At 44.6% G+C, this 20,007-nt stretch overlaps 8 protein-coding genes across 8 annotated transcripts; 7 read left to right on the forward strand and 1 right to left on the reverse strand.

Annotated features, from left to right (window-relative positions):
* Positions 1–2,606: 2,606 nt before the first annotated feature.
* Positions 2,607–3,593, forward strand: AOL_s00043g186 (uncharacterized protein; the record flags this gene model as incomplete). Its single annotated transcript, XM_011120673.1, has 1 exon — positions 2,607–3,593. The coding sequence occupies one exon, from the start codon at positions 2,607–2,609 to the stop codon at positions 3,591–3,593; it is 987 nt and encodes a 328-aa protein (XP_011118975.1).
* A 1,052-nt stretch (positions 3,594–4,645) lies between these two features.
* AOL_s00043g187 (uncharacterized protein) lies at positions 4,646–5,544 on the forward strand (the record flags this gene model as incomplete). The annotated part of the gene is made up of 2 exons (XM_011120674.1): positions 4,646–5,117; positions 5,207–5,544. 2 exons carry the CDS (start codon positions 4,646–4,648, stop codon positions 5,542–5,544), a joined length of 810 nt encoding a protein of 269 aa, XP_011118976.1.
* An 843-nt stretch (positions 5,545–6,387) lies between these two features.
* Positions 6,388–7,254, forward strand: AOL_s00043g188 (uncharacterized protein; the record flags this gene model as incomplete). The annotated part of the gene is made up of 1 exon (XM_011120675.1): positions 6,388–7,254. The coding sequence occupies one exon, from the start codon at positions 6,388–6,390 to the stop codon at positions 7,252–7,254; it is 867 nt and encodes a 288-aa protein (XP_011118977.1).
* Positions 7,255–7,872: 618 nt separating this feature from the next.
* AOL_s00043g189 (uncharacterized protein) lies at positions 7,873–9,009 on the forward strand (the record flags this gene model as incomplete). The annotated part of the gene is made up of 1 exon (XM_011120676.1): positions 7,873–9,009. One exon carries the CDS (start codon positions 7,873–7,875, stop codon positions 9,007–9,009), a length of 1,137 nt encoding a protein of 378 aa, XP_011118978.1.
* Positions 9,010–11,103: 2,094 nt separating this feature from the next.
* Positions 11,104–12,129, forward strand: AOL_s00043g190 (uncharacterized protein; the record flags this gene model as incomplete). Its single annotated transcript, XM_011120677.1, has 1 exon — positions 11,104–12,129. One exon carries the CDS (start codon positions 11,104–11,106, stop codon positions 12,127–12,129), a length of 1,026 nt encoding a protein of 341 aa, XP_011118979.1.
* Positions 12,130–12,978: 849 nt separating this feature from the next.
* AOL_s00043g191 (uncharacterized protein) lies at positions 12,979–14,030 on the forward strand (the record flags this gene model as incomplete). The annotated part of the gene is made up of 2 exons (XM_011120678.1): positions 12,979–13,526; positions 13,604–14,030. The coding sequence occupies 2 exons, from the start codon at positions 12,979–12,981 to the stop codon at positions 14,028–14,030; spliced, it is 975 nt and encodes a 324-aa protein (XP_011118980.1).
* Positions 14,031–14,546: 516 nt separating this feature from the next.
* On the reverse strand, positions 14,547–16,784 carry AOL_s00043g192 (uncharacterized protein; the record flags this gene model as incomplete). The annotated part of the gene is made up of 2 exons (XM_011120679.1): positions 14,547–16,152; positions 16,213–16,784. 2 exons carry the CDS (start codon positions 16,782–16,784, stop codon positions 14,547–14,549), a joined length of 2,178 nt encoding a protein of 725 aa, XP_011118981.1.
* Positions 16,785–18,669: 1,885 nt separating this feature from the next.
* On the forward strand, positions 18,670–19,363 carry AOL_s00043g193 (uncharacterized protein; the record flags this gene model as incomplete). The annotated part of the gene is made up of 3 exons (XM_011120680.1): positions 18,670–18,850; positions 18,873–18,955; positions 19,028–19,363. The coding sequence occupies 3 exons, from the start codon at positions 18,670–18,672 to the stop codon at positions 19,361–19,363; spliced, it is 600 nt and encodes a 199-aa protein (XP_011118982.1).
* Between the last annotated feature and the right edge of the window lie 644 nt (positions 19,364–20,007).

Here is a 20,007-nt window from a genome sequence, read left to right on the forward strand (position 1 = left end):
GGACCTAGCAGAAGCAGTAGAAGAAGAAGCAGAAGCATTCAACGATCGAGCCTTGGCTCTAAGCGGGAGGCGACCGCAAACGTCTCGGTCAAAGGCGAGTTGCAGATCGTGGCAGTACAGACTTGGTATCAGTTAGACGTATTTCGAGCAATTCAAAGTACCTATTAGATTCTGTTATGGGTCCTTCCTTTTCGAAGGAAGTCGATAAATTTGAGAAGTCAGTTCTAGTAGTCTTTCGGGGGGCCAATTATAGCATCAAGCGGTCGTGGCCGTGTCTATGTGTGCCGGCAGTTGCGGGTTGTCGACATGACAGGCCACTGGCAAAGCCACACTCGATTTGGAATTCACGTGGAGGCAAATTAAAAGACCAACACAAGATATTTCGAAAACCAGCCCGTTTGCATCTATTTGTCGTAACTTTCGTTGGTATTATATTGTAGGAGAAAGATTAGACGGATCTGGTTGTGGGCGGGTCCTGCGGTCCTTTTCAGGGCGGTGGAGACCGGGCTAGGTTTGTTTCCAAATCCTGAGACGTGCAGCGGAGCCTCAAAATAGCATTATTAAGCACGGTTGAGTCGGAAAGTCATGCAGTTAGTTACCGTCGCACAGGCGGGTACGGCAACATTTTGTTACGAGATAATATTGAGTACTAGAAAGCTTGTGCCCAGATCTAAATCTAAGAGAACTACGAGTATGCTACGAATTCGGCTTTCCGCCTGGGTGAGCTTCAGGAGTTATGGAAGCTATTGATTGGGAGAACATTTCTAAACGTACCCGCATATCCGTCGCCATCATTTAGCCCTCAAAACTTAACGAGACATCACTTCAGCGTAAACACCATGACGTTGAAGATATATCATATAGGGTTAAAGATCCTCGATTTTGATTTGGTCTCAGACCCTGGAGAGAGCTCGAGCCACATGCACACAGACCTACTTCGCAAAAGAGTTTGTGATCCAGAAGTAGATATGCGTATATGTATAGGCTGTTCCGATTATATTATGCAATTGTACCCTTGTCCTAGCACGTGTACTTACAGGAGGAAAGCTCGGAAAGCAACGGTGTGAACCTTTGTTCAAATTCTCGTCAGGTTATCGATCGAACCAGTTTTACGCCAAGCATACCCGAGTCATGGACCAAGGTAAGCTTGAACATCCTCCCATGTCTTTTGCACCTGCCTGGCGACTATACAAATGAAGCTAAGGCGGAAGCTATCTTGTCTACGCCGGATAGATTGTGGAAGCAAAGCTTGCTCTGCTATGAAGCACTCAGACGAAAGCTTGGAGCTTCCCACATTGATTAATACGTCAACAAGATACGCTAACGTAGACGCTTAAGATTTTAATATGCCAGCCTTGCATGATATATAAAGTGCAGTTTAAAAACGACTTTTAAATCAAGGATTCTAGACAAGGTCATGCTGTATTACGTTTGCAATTGTATTTCCTTTTGTCGAGGGAACGCTGCTGTGGAGGACTGGCTATATACCGTCGACTTATGCCGATATACGCAATTTTCCAGGGACAGGTCCTAGTTATAGAGGCGATAAATCGATAGTTTTTGGGAACCTCTCCACCGACAAGTCCGTACCAAGACATCCAAGATGCCGTCATACATCATGCGAAACAGTGGGGGAATTCCATGGAAGCTTGAGAAAGCCTGAACATGCAGCCCAAGAGACGGAACCGAACATACATCAACCCGTGGCGTCAAAAATGCATTAATGCTGCGACGAGATCATAAAATGATGCAGACTATTGAATGCTCAATCCATCATATCCAAGTACTCCCGTCCATATTCTCAAACTTATATACCTTCCAATGTGGAGAGGTAGCCCAAGTTTTTTTTATGAGCCCCCCAAATTTCATAAGTTCTGAGGCGAAGTATGATAATTCTACGAGACCACATAATTCCAGAACTGGGCTAGAAGCTTCGAGGTATCCCAGATTACCGAACTGCTCCCTGGTTTTCCATCACGAGGACTTTTCCCATACCCCCAAATTTCCTCGATACAAAGCCTTGAAACATTTTCTCGCCTGGGTTTCGAAAAAATCCCCGGCGAACATATCCGACAGGAGGGCGACGACAGGGGTTCTTTGGATTGAGCCAATCGTAGTGCGGAGGAACCGGCTAAGTTTCGACTTGGCTCGATCTGACCACACCAAGTTGGGGTCGGAGGATGGATGTGGAGGACTCTTTCTTGGTCACGTTGGACAGACTTTATCGGCTGTGAAGCCCGCGGTCCGCAAAACCGCTGTCGGCTTAGGTTTCCGTCTCGAGTATATCGAATTAATTACGTTTGCAAGAAAAACATCTGGATTGCAATATTGAAGCTTGTTTGTTCACGAACAGGGAAGTTGTCGATATTATAGTAGCAATTATAACCTGTCCCCTACAAGAAGCTGGAATATAAAATGGAGGCCTCGTCGCCCCTCATTATGCTTCTCCACCATCAACAATATCCTAGCGATCGGGATCACATATTCAGCTGATTGATATCTTTGGGGAACAGGTTTCCTTTGACGTCTCCTTCTCTTCACAAAACTTTGCAACAAAAACAACAACTTTTCACGAATCCTCTTTTCGTTACGAATTTCTATCAAACATGAAGGTTTCCGTTATTGCTGCCGCCGCAGTAGGCCTAGTTGCCTCTGCCAATGCCCACGCCATCATGCAAAGGGTTTCCGTCAACGGAGCCGATAAAGGCCTCTTGACTGGTATCCGTGCTCCAAGCAACAATAACCCAGTCGGAGACGTCAGCTCCCAAGATATCATCTGTGGTGCCAGTGGATCTACCTCCAGCTCTATCATCGATGTTGCTCCAGGTGACAGACTTGGTTTCCAATGGCAACACGTCATCGGTGGCCCACAGGGCTCCAATGACCCAGATAACCCGATCGCTGCTTCCCACAAGGGACCCATCCAGCTCTACCTCGCCAAGGTTGATAACGCCGCATCTGCCTCCAAGACCGGTCAAAAATGGTTCAAGGTTGCCTCTGAGGGTCTCAGCGGTGGTAAGTGGGGCGTTGACACCATGATCCAAAATAACGGTTGGTGGTACGCAAACCTCCCAACCTGCTTGGCTCCGGGTGACTACCTCGCCCGTGCTGAGCTCATCGCCCTCCACAGCGCCTACAGCAGCCAGGGTGTCCAATTCTACACCTCCTGCGCTCAAATCAGAGTCAGTGGCTCTGGTGGCTGGACTGGTTCCGGCTTCCTCAGCTTCCCAGGATCTTACTCCCAGAGCGACCCTGGTATCCTCCTCAACATCTACGGAACCGGTGGTATCGCCGATAACGGTGGCAAGACATACGTCGCCCCAGGTGGTTCAGTTCAACAGCAGCAATGTGGTGGGGGCGGTAACCCAACAACCACTGCCGCTCAAACCACCGCCCGCACTACCACTGCCGCCCAAACTACCGCCCGCACTACCACTGCCGCCCAAACTACCCGAACTACCACTCCTAGCAGCAATGGAGGTACTGCCTCACTTTATGGACAGTGCGGTGGTGTCGGCTGGACAGGTCCAACTGCTTGCGCATCTGGAACTTGCAAGGTCCTTAACGAATACTACTCTCAGTGCTTGTCGTAAATGTTTTTTTTAGCTGGTTATTGAATTTGGGTTTTTGGGGGAAGATGGATTTTTTTTGGGAAGTGGCCCGTCCTTAGAAGGGTGAGGGGTCCCTTCATATGTACATATACCCATCATTTGCTGGATGCATCTTATTTTGTGCTCGAAAACAAATTTTTTTTATCTTCTATGATATGTATATATTAGTCTACACCGGGAGGAAACTCTTTTGATGTAGCAAACCAATATTATTTTTTATGAGCATGAATCAATTTCCATCGCACGATATCGAAGTACTAAAGAAAGTCAAAACGGGAAGTCGTGATCGAGGAAGGAATATAAAGTGAATTGTGAAGGAATATGCTGACTTACTGGACGGTTGGGTATTTAAAAGCAGTAATAAGGGGTGCTAGGAGGATGGTGTTGGTCTTCTAGAAATGGTAATGATCAGCGGAGACGACCAATAGAATAGATCCGCTTCGTCCCAAAATGGAAAGGTTTGACAGCATTGGAGGTTGACAACACAAACTTGTCAGCCTTAGAATACTCATCCTCGTTCGAGAACAGTATCCCAAACCTAGTATAAACCCGACTGACTGTCCTCGAGCTCAGCATTATAATAATAAGTTACCAAATTGATCTGTTCTAATTTAATCTCAAATCATATCACGTGAAAACAACACATTTTTGTGCCATGCCCCCCCAGGGAGGATTTTTCTTCCTCGCTCGGTTGTTTATTAGGGATCCCTCCTGTAAACAGTCGGGCACAGTCGGGCATTTAGGGATCTATCCCCAGGCCAGTGATGTATATAACTTTTCATTGAGGTTTAGGTAGTATGTGTATAAAAGAGCTAAGCTCTATCTCTATGGAGTGATTTCACAGTTTATATCTTGAGTCGCAGTTAACTGCAACTCACCGTGGTGTGGTATTATGTGATATGCTCCATCACGGAGCGTTGTCAAGCGCCTTCCTTGAAGACGGCGGGCTTCAACAACCAATACCCCATCGTAGCACCAACGTCCATCAACCCAACAACCTAGTACCCGCTAAGAAACGCTCATTGTTCCCAAAAATGCCTCCCAAGACGCCCAGCAAATCCAAACTCGGGTCGGCTCTCCAGACCATCCCGGAGACTCCTACTGAAGCTCCAGGGCACATTCCGCATAAAACTATGCGTCTCAGATACATCCGGGACGGAGCCGCGAGAATACTTTCTAAAACGCTGGGCAAAAATATCGAGGCCAAGGAAGTCAGTTTCATGGCCTATGCTAAAACAAAGTACAATTGGTTTATAGCCGTTACTACAATTCTTAACGAAGAAATCGGCACCAGGTTTACGACAGAGTATGACCTACCGGACTGGACTAAAGAACCAATGTGGCTTTGGAAGTCCCATCAATCTATGCGAATGATCGATTGGCTGGATCACAAATTCCTGAAGGCTGAGATCATTGAAGGCAAAGCTCCGAGAGTTAGGGAGAATAAACTTGGAGATCTTGCTGGAACGAAAAAAATCGAGATGTTACACCTAACGACACTCTTCAGTAAGAGTTTTTTGAAAGAAGTAAGCTATTCTTCTGGTTTGTATAAATAAATAATATTCATCAAACTAACACCGGAAAGGTGCGTATAGATGCCCAAACCAAAGGGCAGAGGAGGGCTCGCAAGAGGGCTCTTGAGAATCCGTGGACCCAGCCATCAGTAAACGTCAAAGAGCCTGCATCGGACTTTATCGCCTGGATGACTGGATCTGCTGACCACGAAACTATCCGCGAGATGAATGAAGAGTATCTTGGTATTAAAGACAAGGATGAGGAAAGGCGTCGTCGAGGTGTCTACATATCCTATGGTGGATTTGGAGGAGACCCTGTCATTACTGAAGCCCCTATGGATGAGGAAATTCTTGATGCTCAAGAAATAGCAGAAGATGGTTCAGAGGGTGTGGAATGGTCAATTTCTTACGTTGAGTGATCTAATGGAAGCTTGCGGGTTCCAAAGGTAGCAGGTAGGCATTGTAACCGAGCTGAGCTTTGTTTCACTCTTTTTAGCCCTTCGGTCTGAAGGAGCAGAGTGTCAGTATAATTCGTTATTGAAATGAATAAATTGGCACGATCTTGAATCTGATGTCGTTGTTGTCTTCTCACTAGATACGATTCTTAGCTAAAGTTTCTGGCTTCCTGGGAACTATAGACTACTAAAACAAGTTTGTGAGACTGATAGCCTACGGAGGCTTAGGTTAAATATCTGGGGTCGTTGGTCTAAGAAGCTTCGAAGGAACTTGTGGTCGACCGCCGTCTAGGAACGATGGAAGTATCTAGAAATCGCAAGGTTCGGTCATGCCTCCTAAGTGGCTGAAAGCTTTAGGTATAAATTATTCTCGTACCCTGTGTTAGTGGTGCTAGTAAAGCTATGAAGACGACATGAAAGCTCGAAACACGACATGGAACCGGATCAGCGAGTGCTTTCTTTGTTCGGCGTCCGGCATGTGTGGCACGGTAAGCTCAACCAGAATACAACGTGACGGTCGAAAATATCGAGCTAGCCATGGGTAGTCTAGACGCGCAAACCTAAACAAATATTTTTTCGTGCAAGATGAAGAAACGGTGTATCGTAATTAAACAACTAGGGGCTTGTCGGAACTGCCGAACTGCGCATACAACATAGTGAACCTGTACAGAGTCCGATATTGCAAATACGTAACGACTTGAACTTACGACAGCGCCAGCGCCCTCGCGAAAGCCGTGGAATACGGGACATGGAAGTTCTGACTAGCACACGTGCACCTTCTAAATTCTTACGAGAATAGGAAGCAGGATGATGGCTACTAAGAGACGGCTATACGGATATATAACTCCCAGATCGAAAGCTACAAATCGCGATATATCCAATCGACAATTGAGAGCAACGCCTGCGAACGATGTACCAGCTTTGCCATATTCCACTGAGTACAATGGCAAAAGTTATCAAATCTTGATTTCCGAGCCTGAAGAACAAGATCTTGTGGCGGATGGCCCGGTAGCAAACCTGAATGATCAATTACTTAAACCTATACCCCTAAACCTCGAGGATAAACTAGGATGGGGCAATCGTCGCAAGAAGACATTGCGCCGTGTGGAAGCGAGGAAATGGGAGACTAGATCCAACACCCTCTGGAGATTATGGAAAATATTAGCGACTACATATAAAACTTTCCGAGGTCTATCAAGATCGATTCGAAATCAATGGGCTGCTGTTCCGATGATTTTGCGGGGCCTCCGAGCTACTACGTTAACGATATTAAGAATCCCCTGGCATACCTTCTCACACCCGTTTCGCAAACAAAGAACGCCACACCCCATACCGGTACATCTAGAGAAGAGACTAAGGACCGAGTCCAAGAATGGGAAGATGGTTATTTTTCTTTTGATTATGACATCTTCGTTTTGGTCAACGGCATTCCCAATCGCTACGATGGAAATACTCTTTTTGATTGGGTTATCCTGCGTACCGATCGGGATACTTGCCGCTGCTCGGAGATATTGGAAAGGTACTTTAGGAGTTTTTGCTCAGTGGAAAGGTACTGTTAGTTATTTGGCTATTGTTGGATTTGTTATGGTGCTGAAAATGCTATGGATTATTGAAGCTGCTGAGGCTATCTATACTGATAGACACCGATGCCACTACTTCAAGGGGTTGAGATAGGATATTTGGGTCCAACCAAGTGCATAAAAAAGTTAACTGTAGAAGTCGAAACATACGCATATGCATTGGTTCCCGCCCTGCTGTTTCTTAAAACTGTGTATATAATAATCAACAACCCGGCTTTGGGGGCAGGCTTGGGACCGATTCCCACCGGTTAAGCTCAATTCATAATACCCTATTGAACCAATTGTTATTCAGCTTGTTAGGCTACAGAACTTCCTCAAATGGTAAGATACGGGATTATGCTTCAGTGATCTGCGGGGCAAGCTCTTCTGGAGTTTGGATGTTGTAGAAGTGCAAAATACCACACCGGAACTCACCGCATAACATTGCAGCGTCACAACGGGGTCATGGAGACGGAATAGGAGGTCTATCGAGGCTCCGAGACTAGGAAATACTCACTTGCCAATTGACGATCGTGTCCCTATTTTTTGGTTCCAGATTCATCTCCCCAATCAACCAAAGTGCCAACCCTCATCACTATCATATTCAGCATTCCCTCAACCATCCTAAATCGTCGAATCTCCTTTAGGGCTCCTTTGAGCCAAACTAGGTGAGTCCTATCGAAAGGGCTTTTCTTTTTGTAATCTTGTGAGGCTAAGAAGAGATAGTTTCGCGATGAAGAGGCAGAGTAGAAAGAAGCATGGCCGTAGTGGTTCGTCATCGTCATCTGGCCGTACCATTCAACTGTCTTCTATTCGCCCTGAAAGTATTCCAACTTCGGTTCTTCATCGCTCGGATATCGACTATAGCAGCCTCCAGTCTCATCTTGCCCTTCAGGATACTGAGATGCGCTCTGTTCGTCTGGTCTTAGAGAATATCATCGAGTTGAACCCGGATTTTTCCTCCTTGAATCTCCGTTTAACCAGCGAACGCGAGCTTCTTTGCCGCATTGCTAACCAGCATATGGGTCTCTTCAATGCTGGCCTTACCCGAAAGTTAATCGATCGAGATCGCGAGACAGATGCTGTCGGCTGGCTTTTGTACCAGTTTGTCCTTTTGTGTTTAAAGGAGAACCAACGTGCCGCTAGCCGTTCCGGATCTGCTCGGGAGAGGTCAACTTCTCAGTCAAATTCAGGACGCTCTGCTGCTTCTAATTCGGATCTTGAATCGGTAGCCGTCAATGAGTACGAAGATGACGACAATTATGGTGATGATGAGCTTTTATCAGACGACAACGAGAGCCCTGATGCGGATGACGAAGATGAGGCCTTGGAGGATGTTGAGGATGAAGCTGAGCAGGAGCAACAATTGCGAGGCGAAGGTTTTGAAATCAGTATTCAGGTTCCACAGCACATGGTTGATTCATCGGATTTGGAGCGTGAGCTCGAGGATTACGAGGAAAACATCGAGCCCAGAATGATTCTTCGCTACGGCAGCCCTGAAGTCCAACAACAATATCTTCGACGCCAAGGCAACGGTCACGGTGGGATTGCAATGCCCGATTTTGGTCCACACTCCTCTGATGAAGAATCTTTCGTGGAGCCTAAAATTGAAGCGTCTCGCTGCAAGGTCCTTTTTTTAGCTATCTGCTTCTTGATCCTCTTTCTGGTCGTTCTTGTTCTCTGTTACGTTCAATACATGCATGAACAGCAACTCCCCGTTCGTCTCTGGGATAACCTTATCCTCAATCTGCGTGAAACGATCGCCATGGCTACCGATACGGCTATGGCCCCGGTGGATGAATCACCAACACCTGTTAAGCTTATCCTCACCAAGGCTACTGCGAAGATTGTCAACAAGATCGATCTCTGAAGGATTCATGGGCTTTGTTACGGGTTTCGTTTCTGCGTGGTTTTGCATCTAGTCATCCTGAACGCTTTTTTCGATTAATTTCTTTCAATGTTTCGTTTCTTTTACCCTTCCGAGTCGAGTTCTGGGCACCTAGGTTAGCATTTATTGGCCTAGATTATCCTTTAGATAAGCCGACAGAACTGTTTTCAAGACTCCTTACAAAGAAATATCTTTAGTTTCATGAGTAACTTAGCTAGTACTTCTCATGAAACTATTGAGTTCTTCCCTTGGGCGACAGAAAATATGCCCACTGAGTTTCTCATACTTTATTCCGTGTCCCATGATATATCTATTTTCAATTCCTTTTCTGTTGTTTCCAAACCCACAGCGTTCTTATTCGTTTCGAATTCTCCACATACCTTTAAGACTATAAATGCATTTCTCGTTTAATTCGTGTTATTAATTAACGCAAAGTCGAAGCACCCTTCGATTATATTAAACATGCTTCTCAGGATGACGTATTCAAGAAGCTTTCGAAGCCCTGTCGAAAATTGACATTAGGAGTGCATTATGGTGGTAGTAACCTGAAAGATGTGACGAGAGACGAAATGTAGCCATAGTTACCTCGGTGGATATCTGGAAGGTAACTAGGGTATGTTGGCTAACTTTAGTTTGAAAATGCGTTTTCGAGAGAGAGCATAAAACGATGGTGAGTAAAAGGTTGATGAGATAGTGGGATAGTAAAGCCTGGTTCTAGACTAGCGAGCTAACCTCGAGGGGCAGAGAAAGATTATGTGAAAGAGGACTGGGTTCTGGACAAAAGGATCGAGGAATATAAGACATGATATGGACTGTATTTCCGCACCCCCAACCGCTAAATTCATACCTAAGTAGGTATGTACGGCTTAAGCCATAATTGTATCAAGGTATAGATTATACTTTAGTTAATTAGGTTTGAATATTATCTCTAGCTATAGGGGCGAGTTTAGCTACGTCTAGCGTTACTATAGCTAGTATAGAGTACTGAATTACACGGCGCACAGAGCTACTAGAGTGGTGCATTTAATTTGTAGAATGGGCTATATAGAATAAAAGGGGCATGTGTTTTCATACCGAGAGATGGCCGAGTTGGTAAGTATACTCACAGCCAACAAGGATTTAGGTCGATCTACAAACGGCATCACTCAAAAGGTGATACGGGGATCTCATTCAGAGTGTCAATTCGATCCTCAAAGACGTCTCTCGGCCCGTTTTTTTTTTTTTGCACTTTTTTTCGTCACTCTATTTCAACTCCATAACGTCTCATGTCATTGTGACACTTTTCAGTACCCGATTCATCACAACGGTCATTTTTAGAAGTAAAACTATTAGTAAATATTGATCTTATCAGTTTGGAGAGATTTTGATATCAGATACCCTTCAAGCTATTAGTTGATGAGGCTTATTATGCAAGTAACATGGAGAAGCAGTATGCAATAACCTGTTCCAGCACGATTTACTACTACTCGAGATTTAAAGCTTACTTAACTAGCGATGATATAAAAATTCCAATTAACCCGAAAAACTGCGCAGGAGACGAGCAGAATAGTTGTACTCTAACATAATATTCGTGAACTTGGCTAAGAAGTCACTGCATAGTAGAGTGTGGTGTTGAGCGGACCACGCGTTTGGCTGGCATTGGGTCAAGATCCCACCAAATTGACCTTTTTTAAAAACTTACCTGGTTATAAAGAGAGTATACGTAGAAATCGCAAGCCTGGCGAAGCTAGAAGAAGGAATAGAATGATCTTCGGGAGAAAGAATTGGTGGTTGGAGAGTTTTCCATACGTGTGCTGAGGTTGATGTGGTATCTGGATCCTTGTGCCCGCATACGTTGGCGATACCTCATTCCCCGCTCAACCTGGAATATAAATCCACTCTCCTCGGCCAAATTTCAACCTCCACCTCCACGTCACTTCACACTTACCTCTACTTCCATCTCAACGGTTGGATTGTACAAAATCGTACGCGTAATAACGGCGCCTATCAAAAATGACAGGGTAAGTATCGATATATCCATAAATCTCAGGAATAATATTTAGTGTTTCGTGACGCTGACTTGGTTATTCTAGAAGGATGGACAAGAGATTAAAGCCTACCGAAGAAGCTCCAAGCTCTGGTACCCAATCAATTCCAATTCAAAAGCCCCAACAGAAGGAGGGTGTTATTACTAGCACTGCCTCCAATGATGAAAACATGATTCCTACCAATTCCAGAGATACCATGACTTCGGGATCTCCTTCGAAAACTTTGGATGAGGCACCTATCTCTAGGAAGATCTTCACGTTCAACTCCCCACAGGTCTTAACTATTGATTTTAAATATCAAGCAAATGCCTCTACGACCGCCAGTTGCGATACTGACAAGAAAGTTAAAGCCAAGTCTAATCACGAGACCAAGACAAACTTTCAAGCAGAGTCCACCCTTGATGCTGGTATGCATCGTCAAGTTTCTCCTGGTGTCAATGTCGCTCTCGAGGATGCCATCCTTCTAGATGATAGCTATACCCTCCCCCGAGGCCCAAAATCATCTACGAAATCCAGTTCTATGTCACAAAGTGACCAGCTTCCGGTTGCCCCTAGTAAGAAGGTCGTTAAGTTCGTCATGCCATATCGTGATGAAAGCACACAATCTTCTTTCGATAATACAACAACTCAATCAAGAGACACTCTCCAGACGAAATCCTATATTGAGGTTTCAAGAAAAAAGAAGAAATCGAGCTTCGCGACCTTGGAGGTTGTAGATCGAGCTGGCGTCAAATCGAAAGAATGTCTTCTTACCCCTTCGGCTCTGGTTGAACTCCAACAGTTGAAGCTAAGAGTTACAGAAAATGACGAACAACTAAATTCAATTGAAGAGCAACTTATTGATATTACCCAAGCCGTCCAAAAACTTCAAGAGAGGGTTAAGACCTCTGAAGTTGAAAATATCAAGCTCCGCCGGGAATTCAGTGCTCTCAAGAATCAGAAGGCATTGAATGACAACGAAACTGATGACGAGGATGACGAGTCCGAGAAAAGAATGTGGAGTATTCAACGAATGTGTTATATTCTCATCGCCTTCATGCTACTCTATCTTGCCGTGGCTTACTGGGCAACCTAGAATGCCAACCAAAAAGCAGCGGCCGCGAGAGCGCGCAGTGATCGAGTTTTCAATAGATGGCAGGAGTACCACGCAGCTAAATTAAGGGAGAATGTTCATGAGGAGAGTGACAAGAAATAGGTAAGTCAGAATTTCAAGTCTTTGGCCTAGCCAATAATTCAAGCTAATGGTAGTGGCGTTTCTCATATACCGAACGGACTCACGAGCAGACTTTAGACTGCATGTTATTTGTTATTTGATTCTACTAATCTGCAACTGAGCTTAAGAAAAAAATGCTTTCTTGTCTACCTTATCCACTTTGTGCAAGGCTTATTCGTCGCTCCTCAATCTTCGCGGTTTAAAACACCAAGTATCACGATTCATTAGAAAAACATTAATAATAAAATTTGCCTTTTTGGGGTATGGATCCCCTTGTTACATCAGATTTAGTTGACGTGTAGTTTGTTCAGCTGCGTCGACGCGACGCAGAGAGTTTTCCTATGCCTGTTGGGTGGCACCGAATATATTTATTTTGCATTTACAACAAAGAGATATCTAAAACAAGTTTCTAGCTGGGTTATGGCGAAATTACGCTTTTATTCTTCTCCCCCGTAGAACACGCGAAAGAAATCAAAGGAGTTCAAAACAAAGTTCTCATAGAGTCTGGTTTTTACACGTGCCGAATATTCCGTCTTGACATACTCACTATAGGGTTAACTCGATAATAGTCAACAGCCGTATTATTCAGGCGCCCGGATTTTCTCTATTAATTTACAAATGGATAGTAATACCGATCACTGGAAATACAATATCTAGAGCATCCTGATACGTTCAAGCTCCCTATAAAATACTATTCCGAGAAGGCTCAAAATGTCTATGAGCGCCCCAAACCAGTCCGGAGGCCTACGAATAAAACCCAAGATATACGAAGAAGACCAGACCAAGGATTCATCCTGGTACGGTAGGCTGACGCCCGGCGTACTCGCTGCTCGGAGGGTAGAAAACCCACCAAATCCGGACCTCGTTCGTCTCGCTCACTCCAAGGCCAACGAGCTACTTAAGGAAAGGCTTAAAGGGAGCGTTCTTACTCGTGTTCCGGTCTATACATCACTTGAGGGAAAGGGACCTTTCGAAGTCATTCGTCCAGAACCAGCTGAGCCTCACAAGCCGAAATGGGCGGATATCCACGTTGATGAGACTCATGATGTAGACAAGGAAGATGTGCCAAGGCCCGAGCATCTTGAAAATGAAAGAGAAAATGTGGTGGAAGTGTTTAACCGTGGACGAATCCATCGAATCGGCGACGACCTTGGGGGGATGGTGTACGCTTTCGTACAATTGTATATTTATGTCATCTACTGGTTTTCTAGTTGGTTTGGAGCGAGTATCAGGCGACCCGGAAAGTGGAGGCAGTTGGCGTACGTGGTTCCTTTCGTATCCTCAATGTGAAAGTTCAAGGTTGGGTTACTAATGTTGATATAATTATACGAAATAGATTTCGATACCCTCCGGTTGATGGAGGATGGGATTTCTTCAACATCCGCGCAGAGTACAAATCACTCACCCGTTCCAATGTTATCTACTTGAAAAGGAAAATATGGTTCAATCCCGAAACGGGTCAGTACGAAACAATTACTTTCACCAACTTGGACGATGAATCTCAATATCGAGATCGCTATCCAGGAGAAACAGACGGACTCGACCCTATCGAATTTGCAAAATATCACTATCTGGAACCTGACGACACGGCGATCAAATGGCTTGGGGAGAAGGTTTTTACACCTATTATGACGATATTCGTGGGTTTTATTACTTTTGTCATTGGTATCAATGGGGTTAAGATTGCGATATCTGTGGGGCATTTGTTGGCGGTAGAGAATCCTGATGTTTCCGCCGTAGTTGCATTCGTGGTCTTCATTTAGTTCCTATTAAAGATACTTCGGCGAATTATAAGAGGGCCGAAGAGAAGGACAAAGAGACGAAATGGTACTACGTTTTGAGGTTCAAAATGAGAACAGAGATATAGCCATGCTGACAAAGACTTTGTGGTTCGGTGTATGCTTGAGAGCGAAATGTGTGAGCAAGTTAACCTGGAAGGATTGTGGAATGGGTTTTAACCTTGATCGAGGCCTCATGAAGCTAACATAGTCGACTTGATAGATTATGTTAATAATGATAATCGCGCATATTACAATTAATAACCTAGTTCTCGTGAAGTAGATGTTTTCTCGTCGCAAGATCCTTTAATCTTGAAGCAACGGTCTTATAACTGGTCGTAAGCTTTTTCGTTTTCGAACCCTAATATCATACATATAATACGTAAAATATTGTTTTCTCGTTATTGATTCTACGGTTCTCAATACAATATTGCGCACTATTGCAATGATGTTACTGAATTTGGCGAAATTAAAATGAAGTGCTAACTACAAGATATTAAATTACCAGCCGTACTGATCCTCAGTAAACCTCACGATAGCGCCCCTTTTCCCGAGCTGGGCGACCATTACTCTAACATCATCTCTCATAGATGGAGGTCCACAAACCATAACCGTGGTGCCACCATTACCATTCTGCCCTAATAGTTCGACTTCTAACACTTCTTTGATGTTAATGCGCTCACCGATGGATACTTTGACATCGGCGTTACCCCATCTTGCCTTGTTGTCGACGAAATTCCCCACACCCTGATCACCCAAGAGATCTTCTACTGCTCGGACGAGAGGCTCTGTTCGTACTCCCCAGAAGAGTTTAGTTGTGCCGGGAGCGGAAGCTAAGAAAGGTCGATCGAGCAGTGGAAGAACACCGGTGATACCCACTCCACCAGCGAAGAATAGTAGATTTGGGTACTGAGTAGACGGGCGAGGGATCGGCGAGTTTAAGATGGAAGACTCAGGACCATAAGACCCTTCCACCAGTGTCATAACACCGTTGGGATTACCGGTATGTGCAGCGAGCTTAGACGTAAGCCCACCCATCCGTCGGATAAAGAATACGATGCCTGGACCCCTTTTTTCCTCGTCACCAACATGAGCAATCCGAGTTTTAGCTTCCGGTCCACCCTCTTTGCCAGCTTCTAAGTCTTCAGAAGGTGTAGTGCTCCGTGACGCTGGAGCGAGTGGTAACACTGAAAACGGGTGGTTTTCCCAGATACGCCAGGTCAATGTTGGGAAATATAGATAGGCTTGACCTTGGGTGTCGATGCCAGGAATCTCGACTTTGAGGTAATCTTCGTCGATGACAGAGATGTGAGCCCTTCTTACGAGCCCGTTCTGTACTATTTTGATCGGCCTCATGACGAAACGGTCGAACCCCCAGAACGCGAACGCAACTGCAACCCAAATCTCGTAACCCCACTGCCAATAGTAACGAAAATAGACATGAAGGAAAGTGCCAATGATCGCAATCAAGAACAAAACTATATGAGAAACCAAAAATAATTCGTACATCTTGTGACGGATAGGAAGAATAGAGAATGGAAGGATAAGAGTAAACCCAAGGGTGCCGATGATACCCCAATACCAATATGGATAAGCGGCTTCTTCCGCATGAGTACCGAGCTTAACTTGAAACTGGAGATATAGGACAGAATGTAAACATGCTTGAATAATGGTTAAAAATCCGAGCCAACGATGAAGTAGCACAAATGTCGAGCGAGACCAATTTGTAACATAGAGTAGGAGATTGTTTCGGCTGGAATAAAGGATTGAAAGGATAAGGTTTCCAAAACTTAGCATGCCAACGCGGTTTGCGATTGACATTGCGACGGCTTGTGGGCCTTCGTACCAGAGGTTTGGGGATACAATGGTGTATGACACTCCAGAGAGGATTATGTTGATACCCCAGATATACATTATGAAGAGTGCTTGTCCTCGAGTAGGGGTAATTCCCATACCAAAGAACGTTGGTACCGCATGGTTGGATCCAAATGCCGGTGGGTCAATGAAAGTCGAGTAAATTCGCGTAGCTAGAGGTTGCGGAATCGGTAGAAATCGGACAAGGGAAAGAAGTATCGGGCCGAGGGTACATGTTAATACGATGACGAGACTAGAATCGAATTAGTTTAGTTTATTCCTATATATTAGAATTTGGGGGATTCCAGCTTACGTATAAACGTTATCAACAGAGATATTTTTCTCAATAGCGGAAAGCGCCCCGTAGTTGGCGGAGTAGAACCACTCGTTAACCAACGATGTTCGGTTCAGTATCTCGGTAGAGTTGACAATCTCCATTGGCGGGTCAATAATGCGGGCTAGAGCATCTTGGTATGAATATTTTGGCAACGGCTGGTTATCCTTGCGTCCCGCAACATTCATCTCCCAGTACGTCTCCAACTTCGAAATGGGCGTGTCCTGAGGGCAATGGGTATGGATGCACCAAGCTAATGTCTGCATGAAAAATTCATTCGTAGCATAACACTGAGGTGATGGCATATGATGCATCATCATTGATCCATGATCCATACCGTGATGAGACTCTCCACAGTCGAGCATGAAGCCAGCCGCAGAGTTACGACAGGCGTATGCGCATACTGGGTCCCATTGCTTTACACCCAATCCGACGGTGCCTCCATGTGCCACCCGTCCTGTAAAGTCTTTTCCGGCGGCTACTGCACTTACTATAAGCACAGCGATCACTAACAGACTGCGCAAATGTGTGAGACTCGTTCGACTGGACATCGCTATTGGAAATTTAGAGGGATGAGGTGTAGACTTGTCACATTCCCTTCAACGGAAAACTGGTGCTTGGGTAGAAAGCTAGCTAATATACTACATTTCAAGATTCCAACCAGCACAGAAAGGTTACTCATGTGTTCAGAGGATTTAGCCAACAATTGCAATCCCGTGCACGAATGTTATAGCGTCCTCTGATAATTGTGCTCACGGACTGAAGTGGCGTCCATAGGACTTGGCACTAGCTGCGCTATCTGTCGGCCGATTGTGAGAAATACCGTTAAAATCTGCATCAGGAAAGCATCCAATAATCGCCTCGACATATAAGCACACCATGCATTAGCAAATCTAACGAAACGACAATGCACCTTTATAGTGCCAAGAGTGTTGTTTTCTAGATTGTCCAATTAGAACGTGGCGAGGAGACATCTTTGGAAGCGAGCGGCCCCACACTTGAGCAAGTTTGAGCAAGTTGACTGCAGCTTGGGCACTTCCCGCGACCCAACAGTTGGACCCCAGGTGCGAAGAACTCCATCCTGTATTATGTAATTTTCAAGTTCAGCTTGTGCGCTCATCAATCGCATTTCCTAATAACGGCATTGGTTGAAGAACTTGCGCATGCCAGCATGGCGCATGTAAGCTAGTACTTAGTAAGTACTTGTAGCACGTGTGCACATATCCAAAGATTTAGGCATTTTGCAAATTTAGGGTTCTAAGGTTAACGAACGCTCGTCTCCCCAAAGCGAAGGTATTAAGTCGAGCTACAGATAGCTAGCTATTTCGGTACCGGTATACCAGGATTTATGCATAAATCCTAGTATAACTATAGTTACTAGCAGCTACTCTAAATCAACCTCTTATTCAGCCGCTATGGGATCATTAAGAGATTTCTTGAGGTCAAACGAATTCGAACACAGACTATTTTTGACAAATCACATCGGCAGTTAAAACTCAAACCATTTCGCTCCAGATCAAATTCTTTGCTCATTTCTAAATTGTATAGAGTGAACTTCGCGCAGCTACGAAGTGGCTAGCAAGCGGGTGACGCTGACGAGATAGATCAACACAATAATCCCTAAAATACCACAGTCCACCTTATTTCCGCTGCCAAGCCATGAAATTACAATGGGAGCGTTTGCTGCAATCTGTACCAATTGCAATTGGCAAAACGGAAACGTAGGCCAAAATTCCATTGACGATTGTGACAGCTTATTAGCTTAGGGTGATCGCTAAGATACGCTTAACTTCATATTTTTCGCCTCAACTAATTATGTAGCTGGCACTGGTACCGACTGTATGGGCTGCTAGCTGCGCAGAAGACCGTCAAGTTTCGAAGGATGGAGTTAGTGTACGTGTTAGGTATAGAAAGCAGCACGAGGCTATTTCTAGAAAGATAAAAGGTATCCTTGATCTGTCAATACCTATTCAATCGGCAATGCTCTTCCTGATGTTGGTATGTGTACCTATGTATCCTAGACGGCCTGTTCCACAACGAACTTGTTTACTTTTCGCTGCCTCCTGGCACCATGGTACCACCAGAACTAGGATAAAACTATCAGGGGAATGAAGTATCGAGTCGGCCTCCTAGAAAGCTTTTTTGAATACCGACCATCTTACGTATACACGCCTAGCAACTTTCATGAGCTTGGTATTTTTGGGCCCTTTTTATGTCACAACATAATATTCCCACTTTAGCGATCCCCGTCAACCCTTCAACAACTAAAACACGCAACTGAATAATTTCATTTTTTTTTAGACCACTAGAAGGAAAAGATTTTTTTTTTCAAAGAAAAGAATTCTCAAAAAAAAGAAAGAAATTGATACAAGAGTCGAAGTCTATTCAAAGAATCCCCAAGCAGCATATATATACTGCCCTCTGCGACCTTCCACCATGTCTGGCGAACGAATAAACTTCCCAAATGAAGAATCTGGATCTCGAGAGGATGACGATGCGAATTTTATGCCGGAAGCCTCGAACTTCAATCCGATGACTGAACTTTTCGATGCCACTGCAATCCAGGGATTCGCGAGTGTCCCAAAACCAGAGCTACCGAACACAAGCAGGATCATGAGTTTTTAACACTATCAAACAAGCTTTCAGTGACGATTACTGGCGTGCCAAAACAGAAAATTGGTCAGGGAGATTCGAAATGGATCACATTATTGGGATAGTAACAGTATTTAAAACTTTCTACTCTTCCTTCACAACGTACTTTGTGTGCTAGCCGCTAATTTATATACTACTATAGCAAGAATTAAAAATTGTCCTCCTAGAAAATGACGACCAAAGGGCCTTAGCACAAACCGCCTTTAACCAAGGTAAAACCATGGATGATGTGCTATACGACACCTTAAAACTGAAATTAGCTCAAACAGAGGGACTTTTCGACGCTCAGCGACTGCTGGTTTTTGACATGCTCAATGCGACAGAACCTATACCTCCTGAAGATGGTTTTAAAGGCCCTCGGTGGTTCTATAAGCAGTGTCTAGCCCGGGCAAAGAGGCTAAAGAATCAACAAATGGCCCTGGATACTTTGGAGCCAGGCGTGAGGGGCATGGCGGGTACTTCGAGCTCGGGGCAATGAAATTTTATGTTTGCATGGAAATTCGAGCCTCTATCTACAGCAAATATATAGGACGCGGGACTGATTGATAGCTACGTGATCAAGATCGGGTTTGTGTGTGGAGAATGACAATGTGATCACTTTTCTAGATGCGGTGCTGGAAGATATACTTGGCTATAGGTATTTTCTCAAGAAGGAATACCTAAAATCGAGTATTTAAAACTGAAGAATCACCAGCTCGCTCGCTCAGACTTTCCTCAGCCGCATAATTGGCCTTTTTTAAGCAATTATCACTCATTTGGCAACAGAATCCTTTGCATTCTACATGTAGATGGCTTACTTAATCAATAAATGTAGGGGCTTGAAGGACTGGATATCTCGGTCTACCCGTCGAAATTAAACTAAACTATGCCCGAAGAACTACCCGATACTCGTCGCGAAATATATGAGGAAAATCGAAAGATCTCATGTAAAATACCTCCCAGAATCAGAGAGTAGCAGATACATCTGCCTCGTGTAGAACATAGTTTCGCCGCATGTCTGAAATTAATCTTCTTGTTCTTCCTAGTAAGGCTCTAGATCTAAGCATCTGGTTACAGGACCTATTTGAGGGCCCTCACCTTATACTAAGGTCTTTAGCTGGGAAACCTTTTACCTCGGCGCAC

Source organism: Orbilia oligospora (genome assembly GCF_000225545.1).
Source record: "Orbilia oligospora ATCC 24927 unplaced genomic scaffold scaffold00043, whole genome shotgun sequence".
Classification (NCBI taxonomy): Eukaryota; Fungi; Ascomycota; class Orbiliomycetes; order Orbiliales; family Orbiliaceae; genus Orbilia; species Orbilia oligospora.